General features: G+C 40.6%; 1 protein-coding gene across 6 annotated transcripts in view; it reads left to right on the forward strand.

Annotated features, from left to right (window-relative positions):
- Positions 1-23,642, forward strand: part of LOC137322960 (TBC1 domain family member 8) — a 110,090-nt gene that overhangs the window by 85,454 nt on the left and 994 nt on the right. For 2 of the 6 annotated variants that reach the window (XM_067986222.1, XM_067986223.1), the window contains exons 9-19: positions 1,311-1,461; positions 3,911-4,125; positions 4,755-4,872; positions 6,501-6,786; positions 6,909-7,035; positions 8,754-8,852; positions 10,912-10,980; positions 16,201-16,441; positions 16,640-16,705; positions 19,232-19,321; positions 22,311-22,408. In XM_067986222.1, coding sequence (XP_067842323.1) covers positions 1,311-1,461; positions 3,911-4,125; positions 4,755-4,872; positions 6,501-6,786; positions 6,909-7,035; positions 8,754-8,852; positions 10,912-10,980; positions 16,201-16,441; positions 16,640-16,705; positions 19,232-19,321; positions 22,311-22,408 — 1,560 coding nt within the window. The other 4 variants (XR_010963261.1, XM_067986224.1, XM_067986225.1 and 1 more) reach the window with 4 other exon arrangements.

The following is a 23,642-nucleotide window of genomic DNA, read 5'->3' on the forward strand; positions in this document are numbered from 1 at the left end:
ATAAATTTAGGATCATCACTAAAAGAATGAAGGGAGAGGTTAGGAGAATTTTTTTAATACAGCGGGTTATTGGGACTTGGAATGCCCTACCAAAAACAGTGGTAGAAGTAGAATCCGCGATAGTTTTTTAAAAGGGAAGTGTTAAATATTGGAAAAGGAAAATTTTAAAGGGCAGGGGAATGGGACTAAATGGATAGCTCTTTGAGGACCAGCAAAGGCATGATGTGCTAAATGGCTTCTGTGCTTTAAAATTCTATGATTTTTAGTTCCTGAATTGCATTACTACCTTACACTACAATGGTTCAATTTACTGTACTAAACTATGTTAGGAATAGTATGAGTTGGAATATGGTCAGGGAACTTTAGGAGAAATATTGCCGAAATTAACAGATTGTTGTGCTGGAATCTTCAAAATCCAGAAGATTACTTTCGGACAGGCCAGAATGGGGCCTTTGCTCTCCAGAGGAGAGTCCCAGAACAGTCTTTGACTATACCACTACAACAACAACAGCCACTTGTATTTATATAGTGCCTTTTAATGTAGTCAAACATTCCAAGGCACTTCAGAGGCTTTATCAGATGAATAATGGACACCGACCCAAAGAAGGAGTTATCAGGAGGAGTGACCAAAAAATTTGGTCAAAGAGGTAGGTTTTGGAGGGAGGGGAGAGAACTGAACAAGGAATTTACCGGAGAGACCAGAGTACCTCGCCTTGAGCCACCACTCGAAGGAGGAAAAGGTGCCAGAGGAGGAGGGGGGAAAGACAATGGTGTTACTTGATGATGCCACGGCATAGTAAGGGGCGGGGTGTTGCCGCATGTGAGCCAATGTTTTTGTCAAAGAATGGTGTTAATGCAATCTTCCACAATAAAGTCCTGGATGGTAAGGGCCATGTTGGTGAGTTAATGGACATTCTAGAGGGAAATTTGGAGAGGGAGTGATTGTTGATGCGTTGACAGTCTGAGGGGGTTAATTCTGGCCCTTCGGAGGCAGAAATTAAATCACTGAGACATCAGTGTAATTGAGCACCATTCGCATAGGCCTTGGTGAGAAATGGTTCCTGTCAGGAAAGGGAAAAATGTTACTTTGCTTTTTAAACTTCCTGTATTCCAAAGATTGTAACTCTGACATTTTTGATGTGTCCTGGTAATAATGTGAGAGATTACCACAAAACGGCTGCATTCTCAACAAGACAACATAGTGGCTTTAATCATTTTTATTTCCAATTGATAAGTACAGGTTTGCAATCTCTGTACAAAAGGACTTCTAGTCAATTAGTTTCTGAGTAATGGTAGATTTGTAACTTTAGAGAATGGAAGAAGTGAAAAAACGATTATGGTACGATCATTTTGTGGAATATGGACGCACAGTCAGTATGTTTCGGACTGAGAAGATAAGAAAGCTGGTTGCAATGGGAATTCCAGAATGTCTTCGAGGAGAGCTGTGGCTTCTCTTTTCAGGTGAGCATTCAAAGTGTTGTGACAGTTTTGTCCTGCTACAGATGGGTCCAGTAAGGTGCTTAAGACTGTCAGCTTGGCTCAGTGGTAGCACTTTTGCTTCTGAGTCAGAAGGTTGAGAGTCCCACTGTAGGAATTGAGCACATAATCTAGGCTGGCACTTGAGTGCAGTACTGAGGGAGTGCTGCATTGTTGCAGGTCTGTTCAGGTGGATGCAAAAAGTCCCAAGACACTTTCAAAAAAGAGCAGGGAGTTCTGTGTCCTGCCAACATTCATCTGTCAACCAACATCACCAGAAAATGTTAACTGGACATTCATCTCATTGCTGTTTGTGGGACCTTGCTGTGTGAAAATTGGCAGCCATGGCTTCTTTACTCTTGTACTTGATGCCCCTATTTATAAAACCCAAAATGTTGTTGGCCTTTTTGTGACTTTATTTACAGGCATTTGCACTTGCAGGGAATTATTTATTTCAACCTCAGGCTTCTTTGTTCATCTACACCCTTCAGCATCTTTCCATTGAGTGTAAACCCCCATTCTTTGTTTTTCCACCCAAAATAAATTACCTCACACTTATATCCACATCAAATTGCACCTTCCACCTATCTACCCATTCCATTAAGCTGTTTGTGTCTTCCTGAAATCTTTTACAGTCCTCACTGTTTGCCAAACCCCCCACTTTTGTGTCATCAGAAAATTGAGGCTGAGATTCCAATGCCAAAGTCTAAAACATACCAAGAGCATGAGTGGATCCAGCACTGCTTTCAGGGTATACCAGTTGTAACCCTTCTCCAATTTGAGCAGCACCTTTGTTTCTTGTCCATCAACCAACTTTCTATCTGTGCTGCTACATTTCCTCTTGTACCTCTTGAATTTTTATAACAAGCCTCTTGTGAGACACCACCTGAAAATCCATATACACTGCTATTCAATCAGTTACCTCTTTAAAAAAAAATTCTGTTAAATTTGTCAAACATGATGTGCTTTTAATAAATCCATACTGACTGTCCTTGATAAACCCACGTATTTCTAAATGCTTACTAATTTTATGTTGAATAATGGATTTTAAGAATTTGCTGATATTAGACTAACTGACCTTTGGTATATGGTTTATCCTTCGCTCCCTTTTTGAAGAAAGGTATTATGTTGGTTACTCTCCAGTCCTATTGGCATAATTTGCATATTTAAGAAGGAATGAAAAATTGTGGTCAGAGCCTCTGCTATCTCCTGTGGTTTCTTTCAACAGCCTAAACTCCACGCTATCTTGTTAAGTGACTTATTAACTTTGAGTTCCAATTTTTTTTTAGAATCAATTCCTTTTCTACAGTTATCTCTAACAATTATTCCCTATCCTCCTCCTAGCACACTTGCATTCTCATTTCCACTGTCATCTGTAAAAACAAATGCACAACATTTATTTACTATCTCTGCCATATCTCCCTCCTTTCACCCATAGATGGGTCTTACTGTCTAACTATTTTATTTTTATATGCTTATAAAAGCCATTATTATTTATTTTTATATTATCCGCTATCCTTTTTTCTTATTACATTTAGCCCTTCCAGTCTTCCATTTCACCTCCCCATCACACTTTATATTCCTCATGACGTTCTTTAGTATTAGCCCTAAATTTATCATATGCCACCATTTTAAGTTTGTTTAGTTTTAATCTCTCTCTATCCATGGAATTCTACCCTTTGATGCACCCCCTTCTCACCTTATAGGAATATATTTATTTTGTACTCCATTCATTCCACATTTGAAGATTTCCCACTGCTGATCTGACAACTAACTTTTCTGCCCAGATCCCTTCATCTCACTGAACTTTGCTTTTACCAATCCAGCACTTTTATCTTTGATTCTTCATTATCCTTTCCTATTCTTACATTGAACTTAACTGTGTTGTGGTTGCTGTCTCTCCCACTCTCTCATTAGTTATTTAACCCACTCTATTTCCCAGAACTAAATCAAGTAATGCTTCTTTCCTTGTTGGATTAGGAACATACTGATCCAGAAAACAGTCCTGGATGCAATCTAAAAGTCATTCCCCCACTTTGACCACATGCATTAATTTCATTCCCGTCTATCTTGGGATGGTTAACACTGGAAATTGCTATGACTATCCTGATTCCAAACAAATCTAAACACTTTGCAGGCACAGTATACTGAATTTATTTAGAAAAGCTTCATTGTCCTAATATTACCATCAAGTAATCTACCAATATTTTCGGAGAGCATGGGGAAGTACTTCTGTTAATGCATGTATGAAGAAGCTTAGACTATGTAAAATCTGCATTTGCCATAAATTTGTACTGCTGTATGACATGCTAGTTTCATTCCAGTCAGTTCATATAGTTATACATAATTACACTGTACATGGATAAATGTAAGAAAACTGGTAAAGTAAAACATTTTTTTATGTATATAAACAGTGTCAAACTTCTATCTACAGATGCGGTGACTGATTTAGCTACTCACCCTGATTACTATGCTAATCTGGTGGATGAATCTATGGGCAAATGTTGCATGGCAACTGAGGAGATTGAACGTGATCTGCATCGTTCTCTGCCTGAGCACCCAGCATTTCAGAGTGACACTGGCATTGCAGCATTAAGGAGAGTACTGACAGCATACGCATACAGAAACCCTAAAATAGGCTATTGCCAGGTAGAAACTGTTCATATTTAATAAAAGCAAATAATTGTGAACACCAGAACCCATTTACAAGCTTGACAAGATGACTGGAATGTGATGGAAATGAGCCAATCCTGCACAAAAATAGATTTCAACCAATTTCTAAATTTTTTTTAAACTTGCAATGTTACAATTTTAAAATCCTTTACATTAGATTTTATCAACAAATTATTTCAAACTTGGTTTATGAGATGGTCTTGGTACATAAAATGGGTACGGTTGCCTTTTAGTCAAAACAATTTGTTTATAATGCATGAAACTAGTTTTACCATTAAAACAAAAAGTAATTGTTTGCTTTTCTTTGTAAATTAATAAGCCATCAAATCACCCAGCCCATTTTATTGTTTGCTTGTGTCTGTGTGAAGTGAGTGTAGAACTGCCATATATCAGAACAATTTAGTGATGCATGACAGGCTTTACCATATGGAGAGAGGCTGAGCATTCGGCAGATACGTTTGCCATAGCTTGGCAGTGAAGCTTAATTCTGCTAAATGTCAATTATCTTCAATAATAACACCTCATTAAAATGTCACTTGGTTCTTATAGTATCAGATAGCTACTCCACCTCTAAATGACATCTTTTCTTTTCTCTATGCCCACAGTCTATGAATATTCTGACCTCTGTATTATTACTGTATGCCAAGGAGGAAGAAGCCTTTTGGCTACTAGTTGCTGTCTGTGAGAGAATGCTCCCAGATTACTTCAATCGCAGAGTTATTGGTAAATGTTTGTTTCACAATGATCAGCTTTAAATTTAAAAAATATTCAAATGTTTGGTCTGTTGGCTTTGAACTTCTCTACTCCTGCAATCCAAAGCTGCATTTGGCTACAATCACTACTTAATTGTGGCGCAGGGAGAATGTTGGGGCACTGTTTTATTTGAAATAGTTTGCAGTAGCACTTAAATTTGTCCCAGGCAGAAAGTTCTGCTATGGCTGTTTTGATTTACTCTTGGAGACCAGTATTGTGGGTTGTCTTGCTAGAATTCTAAATTCGTATTTGTTATGTTTAGATTGATTTAATCGAAGAGATCACAGTGACTTAAAAATCTTAGTGCAAATATTATCTCAATAAAGAAAATAAACAAGATTGTACTACATTTGGCAAAATAAAATTTTAATTCATATGTATCTGCAGACATTTCCTGTCAACTTTTTCCATTATAAATTCCTGTGTCTACATTTATAATGGAAACTGCCTATGTAAACTTGTCACACTGTAGTTACATCTTCCTGCCAGTGATGCCTCTGATTTGCACCTTCCAGCTCTTCAACCTGTATTGTAGAGAAACATCTGTGCTCCAACCAACTCTGCTTTTCTACATTCCAAATTGCTGTAGGTTTTGCTATTGAACTATAAATAATAATGTCAAATCAAAGCATCATATTAAACTAGGGGCAGAATTTATGACCTTAAAATGGGAACTAAATTATGTCTGCAGACTCTAGTCCTTTAATCTCCGGCCCTCTAATCCCACTTCACCATCAAAAACGCCAGTCCATTCCCCGTGGTGTTTTTGATGTGTGTCCGTGTATATGAATAGTCAAGGATGACATAATACCATTTGACCCGTCGAAATTCATTCCTCTTGTATCCGAACACCTGCCACCCTAGTCTAGCAACTAGTATGTATGTTTTATTTAAATATAAAACTCTTCCATTAAGATTGCATTTTGTTCAACTTTGTTCAAGTTCGATGGATAGTACCTTGTTTGAGGAATTGTTTGGTGTTGGAAAGAATGTAATTTTATTAAAGCTTGCAAGGTCGTAGTCTACCTTTATCTGATATTTGTAAACTACCTCCCTTTGCAATCCAGAGTTCCTGTACACAATTAAAATACCAGATGATTATAATAATCTAATGCCTTTATGTAGTAGAAACACAAGCCTCTGAGCCAGAAATATGTATGCTTTTGAGTGAGCCAGTCATTAATTTGCCTCAGATGGATAGTTTTAATTGCTTATTGACTGTCTGGATGAAGTGTCACATTGTGAGGAGATAAGCCAGCTAACCTTACTTTGTGCCTCTCACAGAGCAGCATTGATCCCCTTGCCCTCTGCTATCTGGCATCTACAAAGGTAGATGGATAGTTCTGGAATCTTATTAACATGCATCATGATGGGGCCCAATGTTCTGTCAATAGAAATGAATGACACACTGGACTGTTAGTATCCTGTTAATTTCAAGAAGCATCATAAAAATGTAGGGAACATAACTTCAAGAGCCCATCATTGTTTTTGTCACAGTAAGTTTCCTAGTGTAAATAGATTGAAAAGTTAGAAGAACTGAACTATCAGTCATGTTTTCCTACTGTGTCATTTACCTTGCCTTATCCCATGCTTTCCAGGTGCCCAGGTAGATCAAGCTGTGTTTGAAGAACTTATAAAAGAGCATTTACCAGAGCTGGCTGAACATGTGACAGACTTGTCTTGTTTAGCATCCATTTCCCTCTCCTGGTTCCTGACCCTGTTCCTTAGTATTATACCCCTTGAGAGTGCATTAAATGTTGTTGACTGTTTCTTCTATGACGGAATAAAGGTGATCTTCCAGGTGGGCTTGGCTATACTAGACGCCAACACGCAAGAGCTGTGTAGCTGCACAGATGATGGACAAGTCTTAATAATCCTTAGCAGGTATAGTGGATTTGTTCTTCATAAACTGTAACGTAGGTTTCTGTTTTAATTTTGAAAATTAAAAAAAAACATACAATGTAACACAAATGAATTAATAAAATAAAACAAATTTCTTCTTGCAGGTTTCTTGATCATATCGCAAACAAAGAGAGTCCTTTGCCCCAAATTGCTCAGCAGCATGTCTTTAGTGATGATAAGGAGCCTGTTCAACAAGTGGAAATATCTGATCTAATAAGAGATTCATATGAGGTAAAATGTCTCTGTTTTGTAATTGTTTAATAAACTCTCAGGGGATCTGCAATATTTAATAAACCAGTGAAATGATGTTTAAAGGAATAATGGCAGAACTGTTTGAGGCCAGTTAGCCAAGTATTTTCTCCCTAGTAGTTTTCCTGCCCCTTTCATATTTAATAAAAGTAATTAATGCAGAGTGTCATTGGGGTAGATTAAGAGAACGGTTAATCTACACTAAACACACATTACGTATTCACACCTGTGAAGACATTATTAGTAACTGCATAATAAGTTAGTTTCTTTTTAAGTTTTTTTGTGCTTAACAAGGTGAAGGATGTTAATGCTGGGGGATGGAGCTCTTCGCATTTCAGGCACCCAGTGTCAGCATTAAGCACTACTCACAGGTCAGGGATAATACATCCCTGTACTCTGCTGCAACAACATGCCGCAGGTCCAACCTCAAAAGAGTATTCCCTGTTGCATTGGTGTGATTTTTTTTTTCTATTTCTCACACCAGCTATCCTGTGGCCTTTGAGTGAGATTGCATATTAGTGCCTACTAGGAGCTGGATTCAGATTGCCCAAACTTTCACAACGGGCCATTGCAACCAGCTGTTGATTTTCATCCAATTTGAATCCAAGTTCGAGGTGAAAGGCACATGTCTAACCCACTGTAACATCCAATACCCCACATGTTGATTTCACATACATTTGTTTAAAGTTTGTTTACTGTAATACACTTTTTAGAGCATGAAAGTATTGAATTTTACTGGAGGGATAATTTAATTCTCATAATGTTTCATGGTAACAGCCAGACTCCAACCAAAATGCATTGTGATGGAAGTATAATACAAGCACGTGCCAACATGTGCTGGCACTTTTGGTTTATAAATTGAACCTACTGCAGGCAGTTAGCACAAATTCAATTTATGATACTATCATTAGGTCACATGTTGGTTATGTACTGGATCACTTGTTGAATGTATTCTTTTAGACTGGCTATCACTTTACATCCTTTATTTGTGTAATACATTACTATACAAAAATGGAAGTGGAGATCAAATGTTGACTGCAGAATGATGATTTGAATGCTGGGTTCCCAGCAGCAGTTGAGTGCCTCCAAAATATGTGAAATGTTACCACTATGATGTGTATTCTGTTTCTCTCTCTCCTTCCACTCTTCCCAGTATTTTGTGTGAAAGTTCATGGCCATCAGGCAACCACCTCCTGGTGGAACGCTCTTGGTTACATAGTATTTCATGACCAGTGCTAACAACACACTCTGGTTGATGGTGTGTCTTCTTTTTCTATCACCTTGGGACAGTGTCTTGTTACAATGGCTCTTGGGAGATTTTTTTTTATTCTTAACATTAATTTTTATCTTGTACTGTACTTTAACCATATAACTTAGAGAATTAGGAACAAACTTCAATAAATATTGCTGGCATCTAACCTTTAGCAGAGCACTAAACGGCACCACCACGTCTTTGAATTTGATGTTTTGCTTTCTTGATCATGTTGAATAGGGTAGTTCAATTGGTTACTGGCAAACATGGGCCAAGGAGGGTTTGATTCTGGCAGAGTGCACTTTAGAAAGCAAACTGAGTGTATGTCTGACCTCTGAAGCTGCTCTTTCTTTTTAATCTCCCTCTCTCCCCATCTGTGTGACCATGAAAGGTATTCTACACTGTATTGCATGTTAAGTTCTTTTAAATCTGTTTTCATTGCATTCAGAAATTTGGAGATCTTCACGTAGGACAGATCGAGCAAATGCGTTGTAGACACAGAATTCGAGTGTTGCAGAAATTGGAGGATACCACTAAACAAAATGTGGTAAGTAAACATGACCAATTAGTGCAATTTAAATCAATCTTAAATTTTTGAAAAAACTACCAAAATTATTTTTATGGATTGCATCAGTGACAATAGCTGTTATGCCACAATAATGTTTGCTTAGTCAGTTGCCACAAATGAGTTAGGTTAATGAGTTGCCATTAACCAAACTCATTTGTGGCAACTGGTTAACCAAATGTTATTGTGGCATCTCATTAACCGAACTCATTTGTGGAACTGATGAACTGCATTTCGTACGTATATGTGATGCAAATCATTATAAAATGCATATTTCCACATATAGAATAACATTAAATGATTTCATGAAGTAACAGCCAATTCCAACAATTAAGTGTCTAAAACAAAATTGCTTAAATTGGGAATTCACCCTTCTGTTCTTGATTGAACCAAAGTAAGGTACGGTGTCATACATAGCTGTTAAGTTAATTGATTTTATGTCGAACTACATTTTTCTTCCTACCAAAGCAAACAATATAACTAACAAACTCACCTTGGCGAAGGGTTCATTAAGAGATGGTAACCAAAATTTGAACTTAGCAATTTTAACAAGTTTATTTCTCAGCCAATATCCACCTAATTTTAACTCAAGACAGAATAAGCTGTCAAATCCACTTTAAATTTACGTGATATCGCTGCACCTTATTGAGAGTTGAAGATCTAATTGCAGTGCAGTGTACGCTGCTGAAGAAAGATGTCACTTTTATACTTATGGGTTCAAAACTAGAGTCCAGCAACTAACTTTTATATTTTAAAGTTTCATATTCTAATATGCTGTGTACTGCATACTGTGTTGCAAACTCTACCAATTTAAGAATAATGTAATTGAGATTGTAATTCACAATATTGTTGTTTACTAATGGCATTGTCTTTCCTGCCTAGGGCACTTGTGCATGTATACACATTGCCACTAATCATGATGTGGAGATGCCGGTGATGGACTGGGGTTGACAATTGTAAACAATTTTACAACACCAAGTTATAGTCCAGCAATTTTATTTTAAATTCACAAGCTTTCGGAGGCTTCCTCCTTCCTCATTTACCTGAGGAAGGAGGAAGCCTCCGAAAGCTTGTGAATTTAAAATAAAATTGCTGGACTATAACTTGGTGTTGTAAAATTGTTTACAATTGCCACTAATCATACAGCCAAGGAAATAACAATGTATAAGTCAATACCATTAGTAAAATGCAAAGCTGTGTGGTTCAATAACTGTTGTGGAGCTTTAATCAAAATGTCAAAAACAGATTGTGATCCCAGAATTATCAATATTGGTAAGTGGCTTGAATGTAACATTTTCTTTTAAATACCTGAGGTGATTGTGGGGTACTGCAGCTTTAAGAATAGGCTGATCATTTTTTTCCATTCACTCTTCTTAACAGTATTGCTGATACTTTGGAAACTAGCCACTAACAAGTGTCCTGTCACTCCAGTGACACAGAACATTGAAATATACATGTGCTGCATAATAGTGCAGCCCAATTGAAGATTCTAATGATGACTATGCATAATAGTCAAACTACCAGGTAAAAGTGAAGTTGCATCTTCAATTGATGGGATGCAATGGAGTTGCTAATATGCTTATAAGCAAAATGGCTTATTCATAGCAGAAATTTGGTGCAACATATATTACTGAATCTGGGGAAAGAAGGATCATGTGTACATGTATCAAACTAGTTCTTGTTAGATTTATGAGGTCTTTTCAATATTATAGTCCAGCAGAGTTGTAGTTCAGGTATGGGCACTTTAATCTGACACTCATGATGGATCATTTTTCTGTTTCCATCCCAGATAAACCCTGGATCATGTAAACAAATACTTTGATATTGTCGGAACACACAAAGAAAAGCTTAAGAACAGAATATACAAAGGGGTGAATAATAGAACTAAACAAAGTAAAGACTAAAAGGAGCAGAACAAAAGAGTTGAAGGGACTGAGTTTTGTAAACATTCTGAAAGTTCCTCACTGATTTGCAAGTTGCTTAGCTTCTCAGCTAAAGGAAGGTTATGGGGCTAATTTAATATTTTAAAATAATTTTGCAGCTCAGAGTTGTGGCACCAGATGTTTCATTCAGTACTGAAGATCTTGGAGACCTCTATGACCTATTTAAGGTGAGTTTGTTAATGAGTACTTTCATTTTGTATTAAGTATAGCATTGTAATATTTTTGTGTTTTTGAAAATTAAAATGTAGGAGACAAACTAAACAAATAGGGGAAAAAAATCTTTTTGCAAAAGATTTAAAAAATTTGTTTAGCATAAAATTAGTTAAATTGTAGAATAATCTAAATCCTTGTCTCTCAGAGGAAAATGTAAGCCCTGGTGTTGGTAACGAGTTTCTGAAGTTCCAGAGAATAAGTAGATTATAAAGTAGATCTTGACCACAATATGAACAGCCATCTAGTACTCTAAACTAGAGATTTCACATGAGAACTCTGTGGTTTTGAGAGCTGGCAATTTTAAGTGACTCAACCATATACTTTCAATTCTGAATATTAATGAGTCCTTTCCCAAACCTCAATGTTCATAATCCAGTATTGGCACCTTTAAAATAAAAATTGACCTTTTCTCCACATGTGCACTGACCCTGGCTAAGTGGGTGTTCAATATCCCTGCTGCCAGGCCCTCTGCCAATGATACTTTATTACCAGCCACTAGAAAATGTTCAAAATCAAGAGGCTCTCCCTCTCCTTTCACGTGCACATGTATTTGGCTTTTTGATATCTCCCATGATGGTATGGCCAAATGGGTGACAGTGGAATTTTTAAAAAATTTGTTCATGGGATGTGGGCGTCGCTGGCGAGGCCGGCATTTATTGCCCATCCCTAATTGCCCTTGAGAAAGTGGTGGTGAGCCGCCTTTTTGAACCACTGCAGTCCGTGTGGTGAAGGTTCTCCCACAGTGCTGTTAGGTAGGGAGTTCCAGAATTTTGACTCAGCGATGATGAAGGAACGGCGATATATTTCCAAGTCTGGACGGTGTGAGACTTGGAGGGGAATGTGCATGTGGTGCTGTTCCCAGGTCCCTGCTGCTGTTGTCCTTCCAGATGGTAGAGGTCGCGGGTTTGGGAGGTGCTGTCGAAGAAGCCTTGGCGAGTTGCAGCAGTGCATCCTGTGGATGGTACACACTGCAGCCACTGTGCGCCGGTGGTGGATGGGGTGCCAATCAAGCGGGCTGCTTTGTCCTGGATGGTGTCGAGCTTCTTGAGTGTTGTTGGAGCTGCACTCATCCAGGCAAGTGGACAGTATTCCATCACACTCCTGACTTGTGCCTTGTAGATGGTGGAAAGGCTTTGGGGAGTCAGGAGGTGAGTCACTCGCCGCAGAATACCCAACCTCTGACCTGCTCTTGTAGCCACAGTATTTATATGGCTGGTCCAGTTAAGTTTCTGGTCAATGGTGACCCCCAGGATGTTGATGGTGGGGGATTCGGCGATGGTAATGCCGTTGAATGTCAAGGGGGAGGTGGTTAGACTCTCTCTTGTTGGAGATGGTCATTGCCTGGCACTTGTCTGGCACGAATGTTACCTGCCACTTATCAGCCCAAGCTTGGATGTTGTCCAGGTTTTGCTGCATGCGGGCTCGTACTGCTTCGTTATTTGAGGGGTTGCGAATCATCAGCAAACATCCCCCTTTCTGACCTTATGATGGAGGGAAGTTCATTGATGAAGCAGCTGAAGATGGTTGGGCCTAGGACACTGCCCTGAGGAACTCCTGGAGCAATGCCCTGGGGCTGAGATGATTGGCCTTCAACAACCACTATCATCTTCCTTTGTGCTAGGTATGACTCCAGCCACTGGAGAGTTTTCCCCCTGATTCCCATTGACTTCAATTTTACTAGGGCTCCTTGGTGCCACACTCGGTCAAATGCTGCCTTGATGTCAAGGGTAGTCTCTCTCACCTCACCTCTGGAATTCAGCTCTTTCGTCCATGTTTGGACCAAGGCTGTAATGAGGTCTGGAGCCGAGTGGTCCTGGCGGAACCCAAACTGAGTATCGGTGAGCAGGTTATTGGTGAGTAAGTGCCGCTTGATAGCACTGTCGACGACACCTTCCATCACTTTGCTGATGATTGAGCGTAGGCTGATGGGGCAGTAATTGGCCAGATTACATTTGTCCTGCTTTTTGTGGACAGGACATACCTGGGCAATTTTCCACATTGTCGGGTAGATGCCAGTGTTGTAGCTGTACTGGAACAGCTTGGCTAGAGGCGCAGCTAGTTCTGGAGCACAAGTCTTCAGCATTACAGCCGGGATGTTGTCGGGGCCCATAGCCTTTACTGTATCCAGGGCACTCAGCCGTTTCTTGATATCACATGGAGTGAATCGAATTGGTTGAAGACTGGCTTCTGTGATGGTAGGGATATCGGGAGGAGTCCGAGATGGGTCGTCCACTCGGCACTTCTGGCTGAAGATGGTTGCAAACGCTTCAGCCTTGTCTTTTGCACTTACGTGCTGGACTCCGCCATCATTGAGGATGGGGATGTTTGCAGAGCCTCCTTCTCCCGTTAGTTGTTTAATTGTCCACCACCATTCACGACTGGATGTGGCAGGATTGCAGAGCTTTGATCTGATCCGTTGGTTGTGGAATCGCTTAGCTCTGTCTATAGCATGTTGCTTCCGCTGTTTAGCATGCATGTAGTCCTCAGTTGTAGCTTCACCAGGTTGGCACCTCATTTTTCGGTACGCCTGGTGCTGCTCCTGGCATGCTCTTCTACACTCCTCATTGAACCAGGGTTGATCCCCTGGCTTGTTGGTAATGGTAGAGTGAGGAATATGCCGGGCCATGAGGTTACAGATTGTGCTGGAATACAATTCTGCTGCTGCTGATGGCCCACAGTGCCTCATGGATGTCCAGTTTTGAGCTGCTAGATCTGTTCTGAATCTATCCCATTTAGCACGTTGGATGGTGTCCTCAATGCGAAGACGGGACTTCATCTCCACGAGGACTGTGCGGTGGTCACTCCAACCAGTACTGTCATGGACAGATGCATTTGCGACAGGTGGATTGGTGAGGACGAGGTCAAGTAAGTTTTTCCCTCGTGTTGGTTCGCTCACCACCTGCCGCAGGCCCAGTCTCGGTCAGTAGTGGTGCTACCGAGACACTCTTGGTGATGGACATTGAAGTCTCCCACCCAGAGTACATTCTGTGCCCTTGCTACCCTCAGTGCTTCCTCCAAGTGGTGTTCAACATGGAGGAGGACTGATTCATCAGCTGAGGGAGTTCCTCAAGGCAGTGTCCTAGGCCCAACCATCTTCAGCTGCTTCATCAATGACCATCCCTCCATCATAAGGTCAGAAATGGGGATGTTCGCTGATGATTGCACAGTGTTCAGTTCCATTCGCAACCCCTCAAATAATGAAGCAGTCCAAGCCCGCATGCAGCAAGACCTGGACAACATCCATGCTTGGGCTCATAAGTGGCAAGTAACATTCGCGCCAGACAAGTGCCAGGCAATGACCATCTCCAAGAGAGAGTCTAACCACCTCCCCTTGACATTCAACGGCATTACCATCGCCGAATCCCCCACCATCAACATCCTGGGGGTCACCATTGACCAGAAACTTAACTGGACCAGCCATATAAATACTGTGGCTACAAGAGCAGGTCAGAGGTTGGGTATTCTGCGGCGAGTGACTCACCTCCTGACTCCCCAAAGCCTTTCCACCATCTACAAGGCACAAGTCAGGAGTGTGATGGAATACTCTCCACTTGCTTGGATGAGTGCAGCTCCAACAACACTCAAGAAGCTCGACACCATCCAAGATAAAGCAGCTCGCTTGATTGGCACCCCATCCACCACCCTAAACATTCACTCCCTTCACCACCGGCGCACTGTGGCTGCAGTGTGTACCATCCACAGGATGTACTGCAGCAACTCGCCAAGGCTTCTTCGACAGCACCTCCCATACCCGCGACCTCTACCACCTAGAAGGACAAGAGCAGCAGGCACATGGGAACAACACCACCTGCACGTTCCCCTCCAAGTCACACACCATCCTGACTTGGAAATATATCGCCGTTCCTTCATCGTCGCTGGGTCAAAATCCTGGAACTCCCTTCCTAATAGCACTGAGGGAGAACCGTCACCACACGAACTGCAGCGGTTCAAGAAGGCGGCTCACCACCACCTTCTCAAGGGCAATTAGGGATGGGCAATAAATGCCGGCCTTGCCAGCGACACCCACATCCCATGAACGAATAATTAAAAAAAAGGTGGTAATCAGCAGGAGGTTTCCTTGCGCTTGTTTGACCTGATGCCATGAGATGTCATGGGGTCCAGAGTCAATGTTGAGGACTCCCAGGGTCACCCCCTCCTGACTGTATATCACTCTACCGCCACCTCTGTTGGGTCTGTCCTGCCGGTGGGACAGGACATACCCAGGGATGGTAATGGAAGAGTCTGGGACGTTGGCTGAAAGGTATGATTCTGTGAGTATGGCTATGTCAGGCTGTTGCTTGACTAGTCTGTGGGACAGCTCTCCCAATTTTGGCACAAGTCCCCAGATGTTAGCGAGGTGGACTTTGCAGGGTCGACTGGGCTTGGTTTACTTTTGTCGTGTCCGGGTGGTCCGTCCGGTTTTATTCTTATTGTGACTTTTTTTAGCGAGATTTTACAACCGATTGGCTTGCTAGGCCATTTCAGAGGGCAATTAAGAATCAACCATATTGCTGTGGGTCTGGAGTCACATATAGGCTAGGTAAGGACGGCAGGTTTCCTTCCCTAAAGGACATTAGTGAACCAGATGGGTTTTTTACGACAATCCGGTAGTTTCATGGCCACCATGACTGATACTAGTATTTTAATTCCAGATTTTATTTAATTAATTGAATTTAAATTCCCCATCATTAATGTAATGATGCATCTCACAAAGTTGTCACCAGGAGTTTGGTCGGGTATAATTGTGGACATTGTACTCCCTGCCTGCTGTTGCAAGTGAAAATATGAAAGAAAAAAATATCTGTGCAACTTTCAAGCAATTCCTGCTGAAAGTCCAAGTGTGTGGATGTTTGGTTGGTTTGGATTGGATTTACCTGATCGGTTATTTGACTGCAGTGAGCATATCAGCAAGCACTGAAGGTTCCACTTGGAAAATGGCCACTTGGGAGGGTGGGCAGTGAATGTGAAATTGTTCCCCAGCAAGGAATCAACAGCTTCAGAGGGTGAAAATTGGCAAAAGACATCATGTTGCAAAATTTAGTTAGAATATAATAGTTTGTAAGAATGTGTTTTTTCCTCTATCTCTTATTCTGTGTAAAAAAAAATGTAAAACCCTTTTAAATGCAGAGTGAACAAGAATCCTAAGGTTAATATTTACCTTTTTTTAACATTAGAGAGAGCATCTTTTAAGCTGTTACTGGGGTGGAAACGGTTCAGCAGCGCTACATCATGACCCCAGCCTCCCGTACTTGGAACAATACAGAATAAATAGTTTCCAGTTCAACAACCTCTTCTGCCTTCTGAGTCCCTGGACATGGGGTGCACTTTCTGATATTCTAGCCCAGAGGACATTCCGAGTGTTGGATGAAAATGCAGACTCTCTAATTGACTTCAAAGAATTGGTCAGTTGTTTAGGTAACTACTTTTCCATCTCTTTCATGCAGAATTAATTAATGCACTGTTTACCAAAAATCTCGGGGAGTATCTTGTGCTATTTACAAAATATCCAAGCTACAAAAAATTGCTTTAAATTGGTAGTATGGAGCAGAGAGAGAAGTGGGGCTTGGTACCAGGGTATGTTTGTTGAATAATTGTTCTTTTTTTAATGTACAGATATAATGTACTATGGAGACTTCAGTGAAAAACTCAGATTGTTGTACAGGCTGCACATTCCGCCAGGTAAAGCAATCCTTAAATAAAAGTTGGAAAAAGAAACAAATTCTGAGAAGATTTTTCTTTTTACCTGAAGAACACTTATGATTGCTTGAGTGATTTTTATTAATGTATGTACATATTAAAGTAGACAGCTGCTCTAAGAAGTCTGGTCTGACAGTCGTGTGTGTTATGCACAGGGATCAAACTTTGTATCATACAGATCAATAACACATTTCATAACATTCTATTTATTTTGTGGGGTTTTTTTGATTGTTAAGAACCATTTTTTTTCTGGTCAAAAGTGAATCATGCTCACAGTTAACTGATATGTAAAACTGCAATGAGATAATCTGCTCCATTGTTTTTAATAGGAAAGTCAGAACCAGATGTCTTCATGCATTTCTATAATTAAATGATATATTGTTTTGTAATTTAATTAATTGTTTCATATTTTATATAAAATTAAACATGTTTCTAGATTTATTTTTCAAAAACCTATTTTTCTTTTAAGATGACATCTGGAAATTTAAAAGTTTGTTTGTTACAACAAGTTAGACATAAAATATTCAAACAAGCTGAGTTGAAGTTGTTAAATCTTCATCAGTGCAGTTTGTGAAATTCTGTTTAAAATTCAAATTTTGTACTGATTTTGTGCTGTACTACATTAGAGCCTGAACTTTTACCTCATTTATGCTTGCAATGATATATTAGTTTGTAATTATAATACCAGCATAGATGATTGTATTCCATCCTTCACTCACTGTAAACTTCAGCTCATCCAAAACTTTGCTGCCTGAATCCTATCTGGCACCGTTCCATTCACCCATCACCCCTGCCCTTGTTGACCTACACTGATTCCCAGGCCAACGTCTCAAATTTAAATTTCTTATCCTTATACTTTAATGGTTTTATAGCTGTGGCTCAATGGTAACACTCTCGCCTGAGTCAGAAGGTCATGGGTTCAAATCCCACACCAGAGACTTGAGCACAAAATCCAGTCTAACACTCCGGTACAGTACTTACTGAGGGAGTGCTGCACTATTGGTGCTGTCTTTTGGATGAAACGTTAAACCGAGGTCCTGCTTGCCCTCTTCGGTGGGTGTAAAAGATCCCATGGCATTATTCGAAGAGCCGGGGAGTTCTCCCTGGTGTCCTGGACAGTGTTTATCCCTCAACCAACATCACTAAAACAGATTTTCTGGTCATTACCTCGTTGCTGTTTGTGAGAGCTTGCTGCGTGCAAATTAACTGCTGAGTTTCCTACAACAATGACTACACTTCAAAAGTACTTAATTGACGGTAAACACTTTAGGACATCCTGTGAAAGGTGCTATATAAATGCAAGTCTGTCTGTCTTTCTTTCTTTCTGGTCTCATGCATCCTTATCTCTGTATCCTCCTCCAGCCCAACAATGCCCTTGCCCATCCCCCCCCCCCAAACTCTCCATTCTTCTGACCCCACCCTTCACAGCTGTGCTTTCTGACGGTTAGTCCTGTGCTCTGGAATTCTCTCCCTAAACCCCTCCACCTCCCTCCTCTTCTTAAGACCCTCCTTAAAACTTTTGGTCATCCCTCCTAATATCTCCTTTGGCTCGGTGTCCATTTTTTGATGACTGCTCTTGAAATGCCATGGGATGTTTTGCTACATTTAAAGGCGCTATATAAATATAAGCTATATTGTTATTGTAAGCCAACACGTGGAAATCTGCTGGGAAGTTGGCATTTAACAACTTACTGCTTTGTATTTGGCCTCAAAGCTCCTAAATTACTTTTGCAGAAGCAATACATCCAACCAGATCAATCACTGATGTACTCGTGCTTTATCTGTTACTTGATAAGTTTATTATGTCTTGGGGTGGGGGAGGGGGTGGAATTAAATAAGATCTTACACTTCTGCAATCTAGTTGCACGTGCATGAGTGGACACAGCTTGTACAACAGAGAAAGACCTTCGCCTTGGTGGGTTCTTCGCCTAGGACAGCGGTTCAGGGTGACTGCCTTCCTCCCTTACCCTCCTGATTTGCTTTGCAGGTGTTTTGATCTATGATAGTGATGAAAAACCTCCATATAACTCTTTGGCTACTGTGGCATCTTCACTGGTGAAAAGCTGATGGCAACATAATGATGTGTATATGTTATCCACAGGGACATTGTAGGAAATACATATTTTTCTATTACTTCAGTAACTCTGATTTTTTTTGTTCCCTACATATGTCACAATCAATGGAATTAAATCCCTTGGGACTGGTTATGATCCTTTCCCCCCCCCCACCCCCCCACCCCAACTCTCCAATATTACCTCCTTGAAGGCAGTGATACATACTGGGTATGATCCGGAAGCAGCAGTTACCTAGCCCAGCCCAATTCTATCTTGATGGGAATCCAGAGTGTTGTGACAAATGTTGCATCAAAATCCAAATGAATTTCAGGAAGCCTTCCACAGATTTGTTTATTGTTTACAGGGATTTGCAACTTTGCACCTCCTATCTGCTATACAAGTGATATGAGCTGTTGGATTATTGATTTTTATTCTTGTTGATTTGTTTCCCTAGCTTGCAGTGATGATGACGGAGACAACTTATCTCCTCTGAGGACTACCTTCATCTCAAGTGTACGACCTGATTATTTCAGCAAATCAAATGGCAAGTACATATTTTATTTTTGATGTGTCATCCCAAGTTGCAATGCTATTAAATCAAAATATTACTTCCTAACTCTAACTGATAGAAATAATTTTAGTCAACACTTCCAAAATCACATTTCACAAAACCTAACCCTCTAAATTCTTCATTTAAAACAACTACCTTGATTTATATACTACTCATAATAGATAAAGTCTCAGATGGACACCCACTGGAGAGAAAAAGTGGAAGGGAAAATGTTTAGGAAAGCATATTCAAAGTTACTTTTGAAAACAGGAAGAGAGAACAGCATAACAACTATGTTGCTTTAACACAGAAAAGGTCCCAAGGTGTTTCAGCGATGTTGCGAAAAACAAACATCAAACCAAAGAGATATTTGAGGGGTGACCAAAGATAAGTCAGAGGTAAGCCTGAAATTTCTATGGAAGTTCTCTAGTGGGATAACGGTAGAACCCCCCAAAGAACTAGCATAACGGCTTTTAACGGCCATTTACGCTGTTTCTCTAGGATTTCTGCTGCTTTCACACTGAAATTTGGGAGAACTTCGTAGAAATTCAGGGCTGTGAGATTTAAGGAAGGTCTTGGAGAGAAATAGAGGGGAATGAGAAGGGAATTCCGGAGGGACCTAGGTGACAGCTGCCAATGCCGGGCAAAGGGAAGGGGTGATGCAAAAGAGGTCGGAGTCAGAGGAATAGAGTTGGGAGGACACTGCAGGGCTGCAATTTATGGAGGTAAGAAAGGGCAAGGCTACAAAGGAATTTGAAGACAAGTTCAAGAACTTTAAATTTGAGACATTAGCAGATCAGGAGCCAATACTCCAGGAACCATTAGTGAGGATGGAGGTAATAGGCAGATGGGACTTGATGTAGGATGGGATATCAGCAGCAGAGTTTTGGATGAGCTGGAATTTATTTGCGGAGGATGGGAGGTCGGCAAAGGAGAGTGTTAGTGATTAAGTCCGGAGGCAATGAAGGCATGAATTGGGGTTCAGCAGTGGAAGCGTTAAGGTAAGGGTGGAGGTGGGCTGTTACAGAACTGAAACTAGGCAATCCTTGCAATCGGGAGAAAAACAAGTTTGCATTTATATAGCATCTTTCATGACCTCAGGGCTTCCCAAGGTGCTTTTCAGCCAATGAAGTACTATTTGAAGTGTAATCAGTTGTAATTTAGGAAATGTGGCAGCCAATTTGCGCACAGCAAGGTCCCACAAATAGCAATGAGATAATGACCAGATAATCTGTTTTAGTGATGTTGATTCAGGGATTAATATTGGCCAGGACACCAGAGGGAACTCCCCCGCTCTTCTTTGAAATAGTGACAGGGGATCTTTTAAATCCACCTGAGAGGCAGATGGGGCCTTTGTTTAACATCTCATCTGAAAGATGACACCTCCGACACTGTAGCACTCTCAGTACTGCACTGATGTGTTTGCCTAGATTTTGTGCTCGGGGTTCTGGAGTGGGACATGAACCTACAGCCTTCTGACTCATGGAGGCTGAGCCACAGCTAACATAGGATATGGAAACTCAGGTTGTTAACAGGCTGATTAAAACTGAGACAATGGACAGGGGTGGGGGTTTATGGGATCAGTGTAAAGGGCATGGAGTCTGAATGCACTGGCTTCAGTCTTCCCAGTGTTTTGCTGGAAGAAGTTGAGGCTCCTCCAAGACTGGATGTGGAGATGCCGGTGATTGACAAATGTAAACAATCTTACAACACCAAGTTATAATCCAACAATTTTATTTGAAAATCACAAGCTTTCGGAGGCTTCCTCCTTCGTCAGGAAATCTGGATTTCCTGACATTCTGGATGTTAGACAAGCAGTCTGACAGCACAGCAGCAGTGGAGGAATCCAGAGGTACAGCTGGTTGCATTGGCATACGTGTGGAAGATGGCCCCGTGTATGGATGGTGTCGCTGAGGGGCAACATGTAGATGCAGAGGAGGATCCAAAGATAGATCCTTGGTGGGACTCCAGAGGTGATGGTGTAGGGGTTGGAAGAAAAACCATTGCAGGAGATGCCCTGACTACAATTGGATAGGCAAGAGGGCAAACCTGAGGTGGAAAATGGAGGTGTTTGGAGGATGATGGTGTGGTCAACTATGCTGCAAAAAAAATTGAGAATGAGAAGGGATAATGCACCATGGCAGTTAGAGAATGTTGTTCACAATTCTGGTGAGAACCATTTTGGTGCAGTGGGAATAGTAACCAGATTGGAGGGATTCAAACAAGGAGTTGCAGGAGATGGGTCAGGGATGAAGAGAGGTAACAGCAGAGGCAGCTAAATGGATGCTTTTGATTTTGATGACAAAGAAATCCATGAGTACTTTGCAATGAGATGAAAGTGGAGGGATAAGGGGTTTTAGGAGGTGGTTGGTAGTGGAGTAAAGGAACCTGGGCATATTTTTATCCTCGAGGATAATCCTAGAATAGTAAATGATCTTGGCATCAGAGCACAGCCTGTTGAAGCTTGATTTGGTGAAACCGTATCTAGTGGTGAATACCTAAGCCATTGTCCACCAGGCTCGCATCCCTATGATTTGAGGGAGTGAAGTTGGAGGCATACGAGGGGATTTTACCACTGGTGTTAAACGTACAGGTGAAGGAGTGGATGTTATTGTTTAACTCTGTACAATGAATATTTTGTAGGGTTGGGGTTGTGTTTGCACACTAAACTTAAAACCAGATAAAACCTCTGCTTGTGGCATACTGTATATAATCAGTTATTTTTACAGTAATCTTTGTGGGCTGGGTGGCTACTGAAATAATATTTGTATCATGAGAATAACCTGTTCCACAGTGTATTGTCTGACTGATTTCACCTTGTTTCAAAATTATTTTAAAGCTAACTATATGAAAGTGGTGGGTAGATAAGTTAATCAGTCACATCAGTGTGTTTTAATGAAAAAACAAATGCAGGCATAGTATTGTGTATAGACGTACTGCCTAACTACCAGTTTTGCCTAATTAAAAGCTTTATTCTCAAAAGGTGAAGCAATTGATTACCAACATCAATTGAAAAAAATGCTTGAAGATTTGGTAAAGAGAAAAAAGGAAGCCACAAAAGATCTTTCACTGATGAATCAGGTGTGTCTTTCATGACGGGTTTTGTTTTAAAATTACACATCTCAAAGGAAAGTAATGAAATGTAACATTTTTTTCATAGTCAATTGCAAACTTTTGAATTTAGCGGTTCATTTTCCAATCCCAGAAGAAATACTTTGTGTTAGACTAGGGGCAGGTAAGGATGTTGTGGTGATGAACATACTAAGATTCCTACTGGGTGGAAAAAAAACTGCAACACCATTAAATAGTGGCGCCCAGCAATGCTACTGGGTCATTCTCCTGTAAATATGAAAGTGTCACTTTAAATTCCATTAACAGGGGCGACACAAGAACATAGGAACAGGCAAAGGCCATTCAATTAGATTATGGCTGATGTATATCTTTACTCCATTTACCTGCCTTGGTTCCAAATCCCTTAATACCCTTGCCTATCTATCGGTTTTGAAATTTTCAATTGATCTGACCTCAACAGCTTTTTGGGGAAGAGTGTTCTAGACTTCACCCCTGAACAGCCTAGCTTTAATTTTAAGGTTATGTCCCCTTATTCTGGACTCCCCCACCAGTGGAAAGTTTCTCTATTTACCCTATTAAATGCTTTAATCGCCTCTAACACCTCAATAGGTCACCCCTTAATCTTCTATAGTCAAGGGAATACAAGCCTAGTCTATGCAACCTTTCCTCATAATTTAACCCTGATATCATTCTGGTGAATCTGCGCTGCACCCATTCCATGGCCAGTATATCTTTGAATTGCAGTGCCCAGAACTGAACACTACTCCAGATGCAATCTAACCAGAGCTTTATACAACTGTAGCATAACTTCCACCCCCTTGAGATGCAGGCTAACATTCCATTAGCCTTTTTGATTATTTTTTGTATCTATCCACTAGTTTATGGATGCCTATAGCTCTGTTCCTTCAGGTCCTAGTTTACCATTTAGAAATTACTCTGATCTCTCACTAATCTGCCAGTTTTGCCCACTCAATCTAGCAATGTCTCTTTGCAACTTTCTGCTCCCATCTACGCTAACTGCTTGCTTGAGATTACATCAGCTGTTAAATCTCAACTAAACAGCAACAATTGCTTCAGTGATTAAGTTAGTGTCTATAAATTATATTTGAGATTACTGCACACACTGAAACTTGTGGAAAGATATTAATTGCAGTTGCCCCACCAGGTCAGTTTGCTGGCTGCATACTGTATTGGTGTAAAATTGTTATGCTAGGCTTCAACTAGTGTAGTTAGCACATTTAAC

Source organism: Heptranchias perlo, chromosome 6, assembly GCF_035084215.1.
Source record: "Heptranchias perlo isolate sHepPer1 chromosome 6, sHepPer1.hap1, whole genome shotgun sequence".
Classification (NCBI taxonomy): Eukaryota; Metazoa; Chordata; class Chondrichthyes; order Hexanchiformes; family Hexanchidae; genus Heptranchias; species Heptranchias perlo.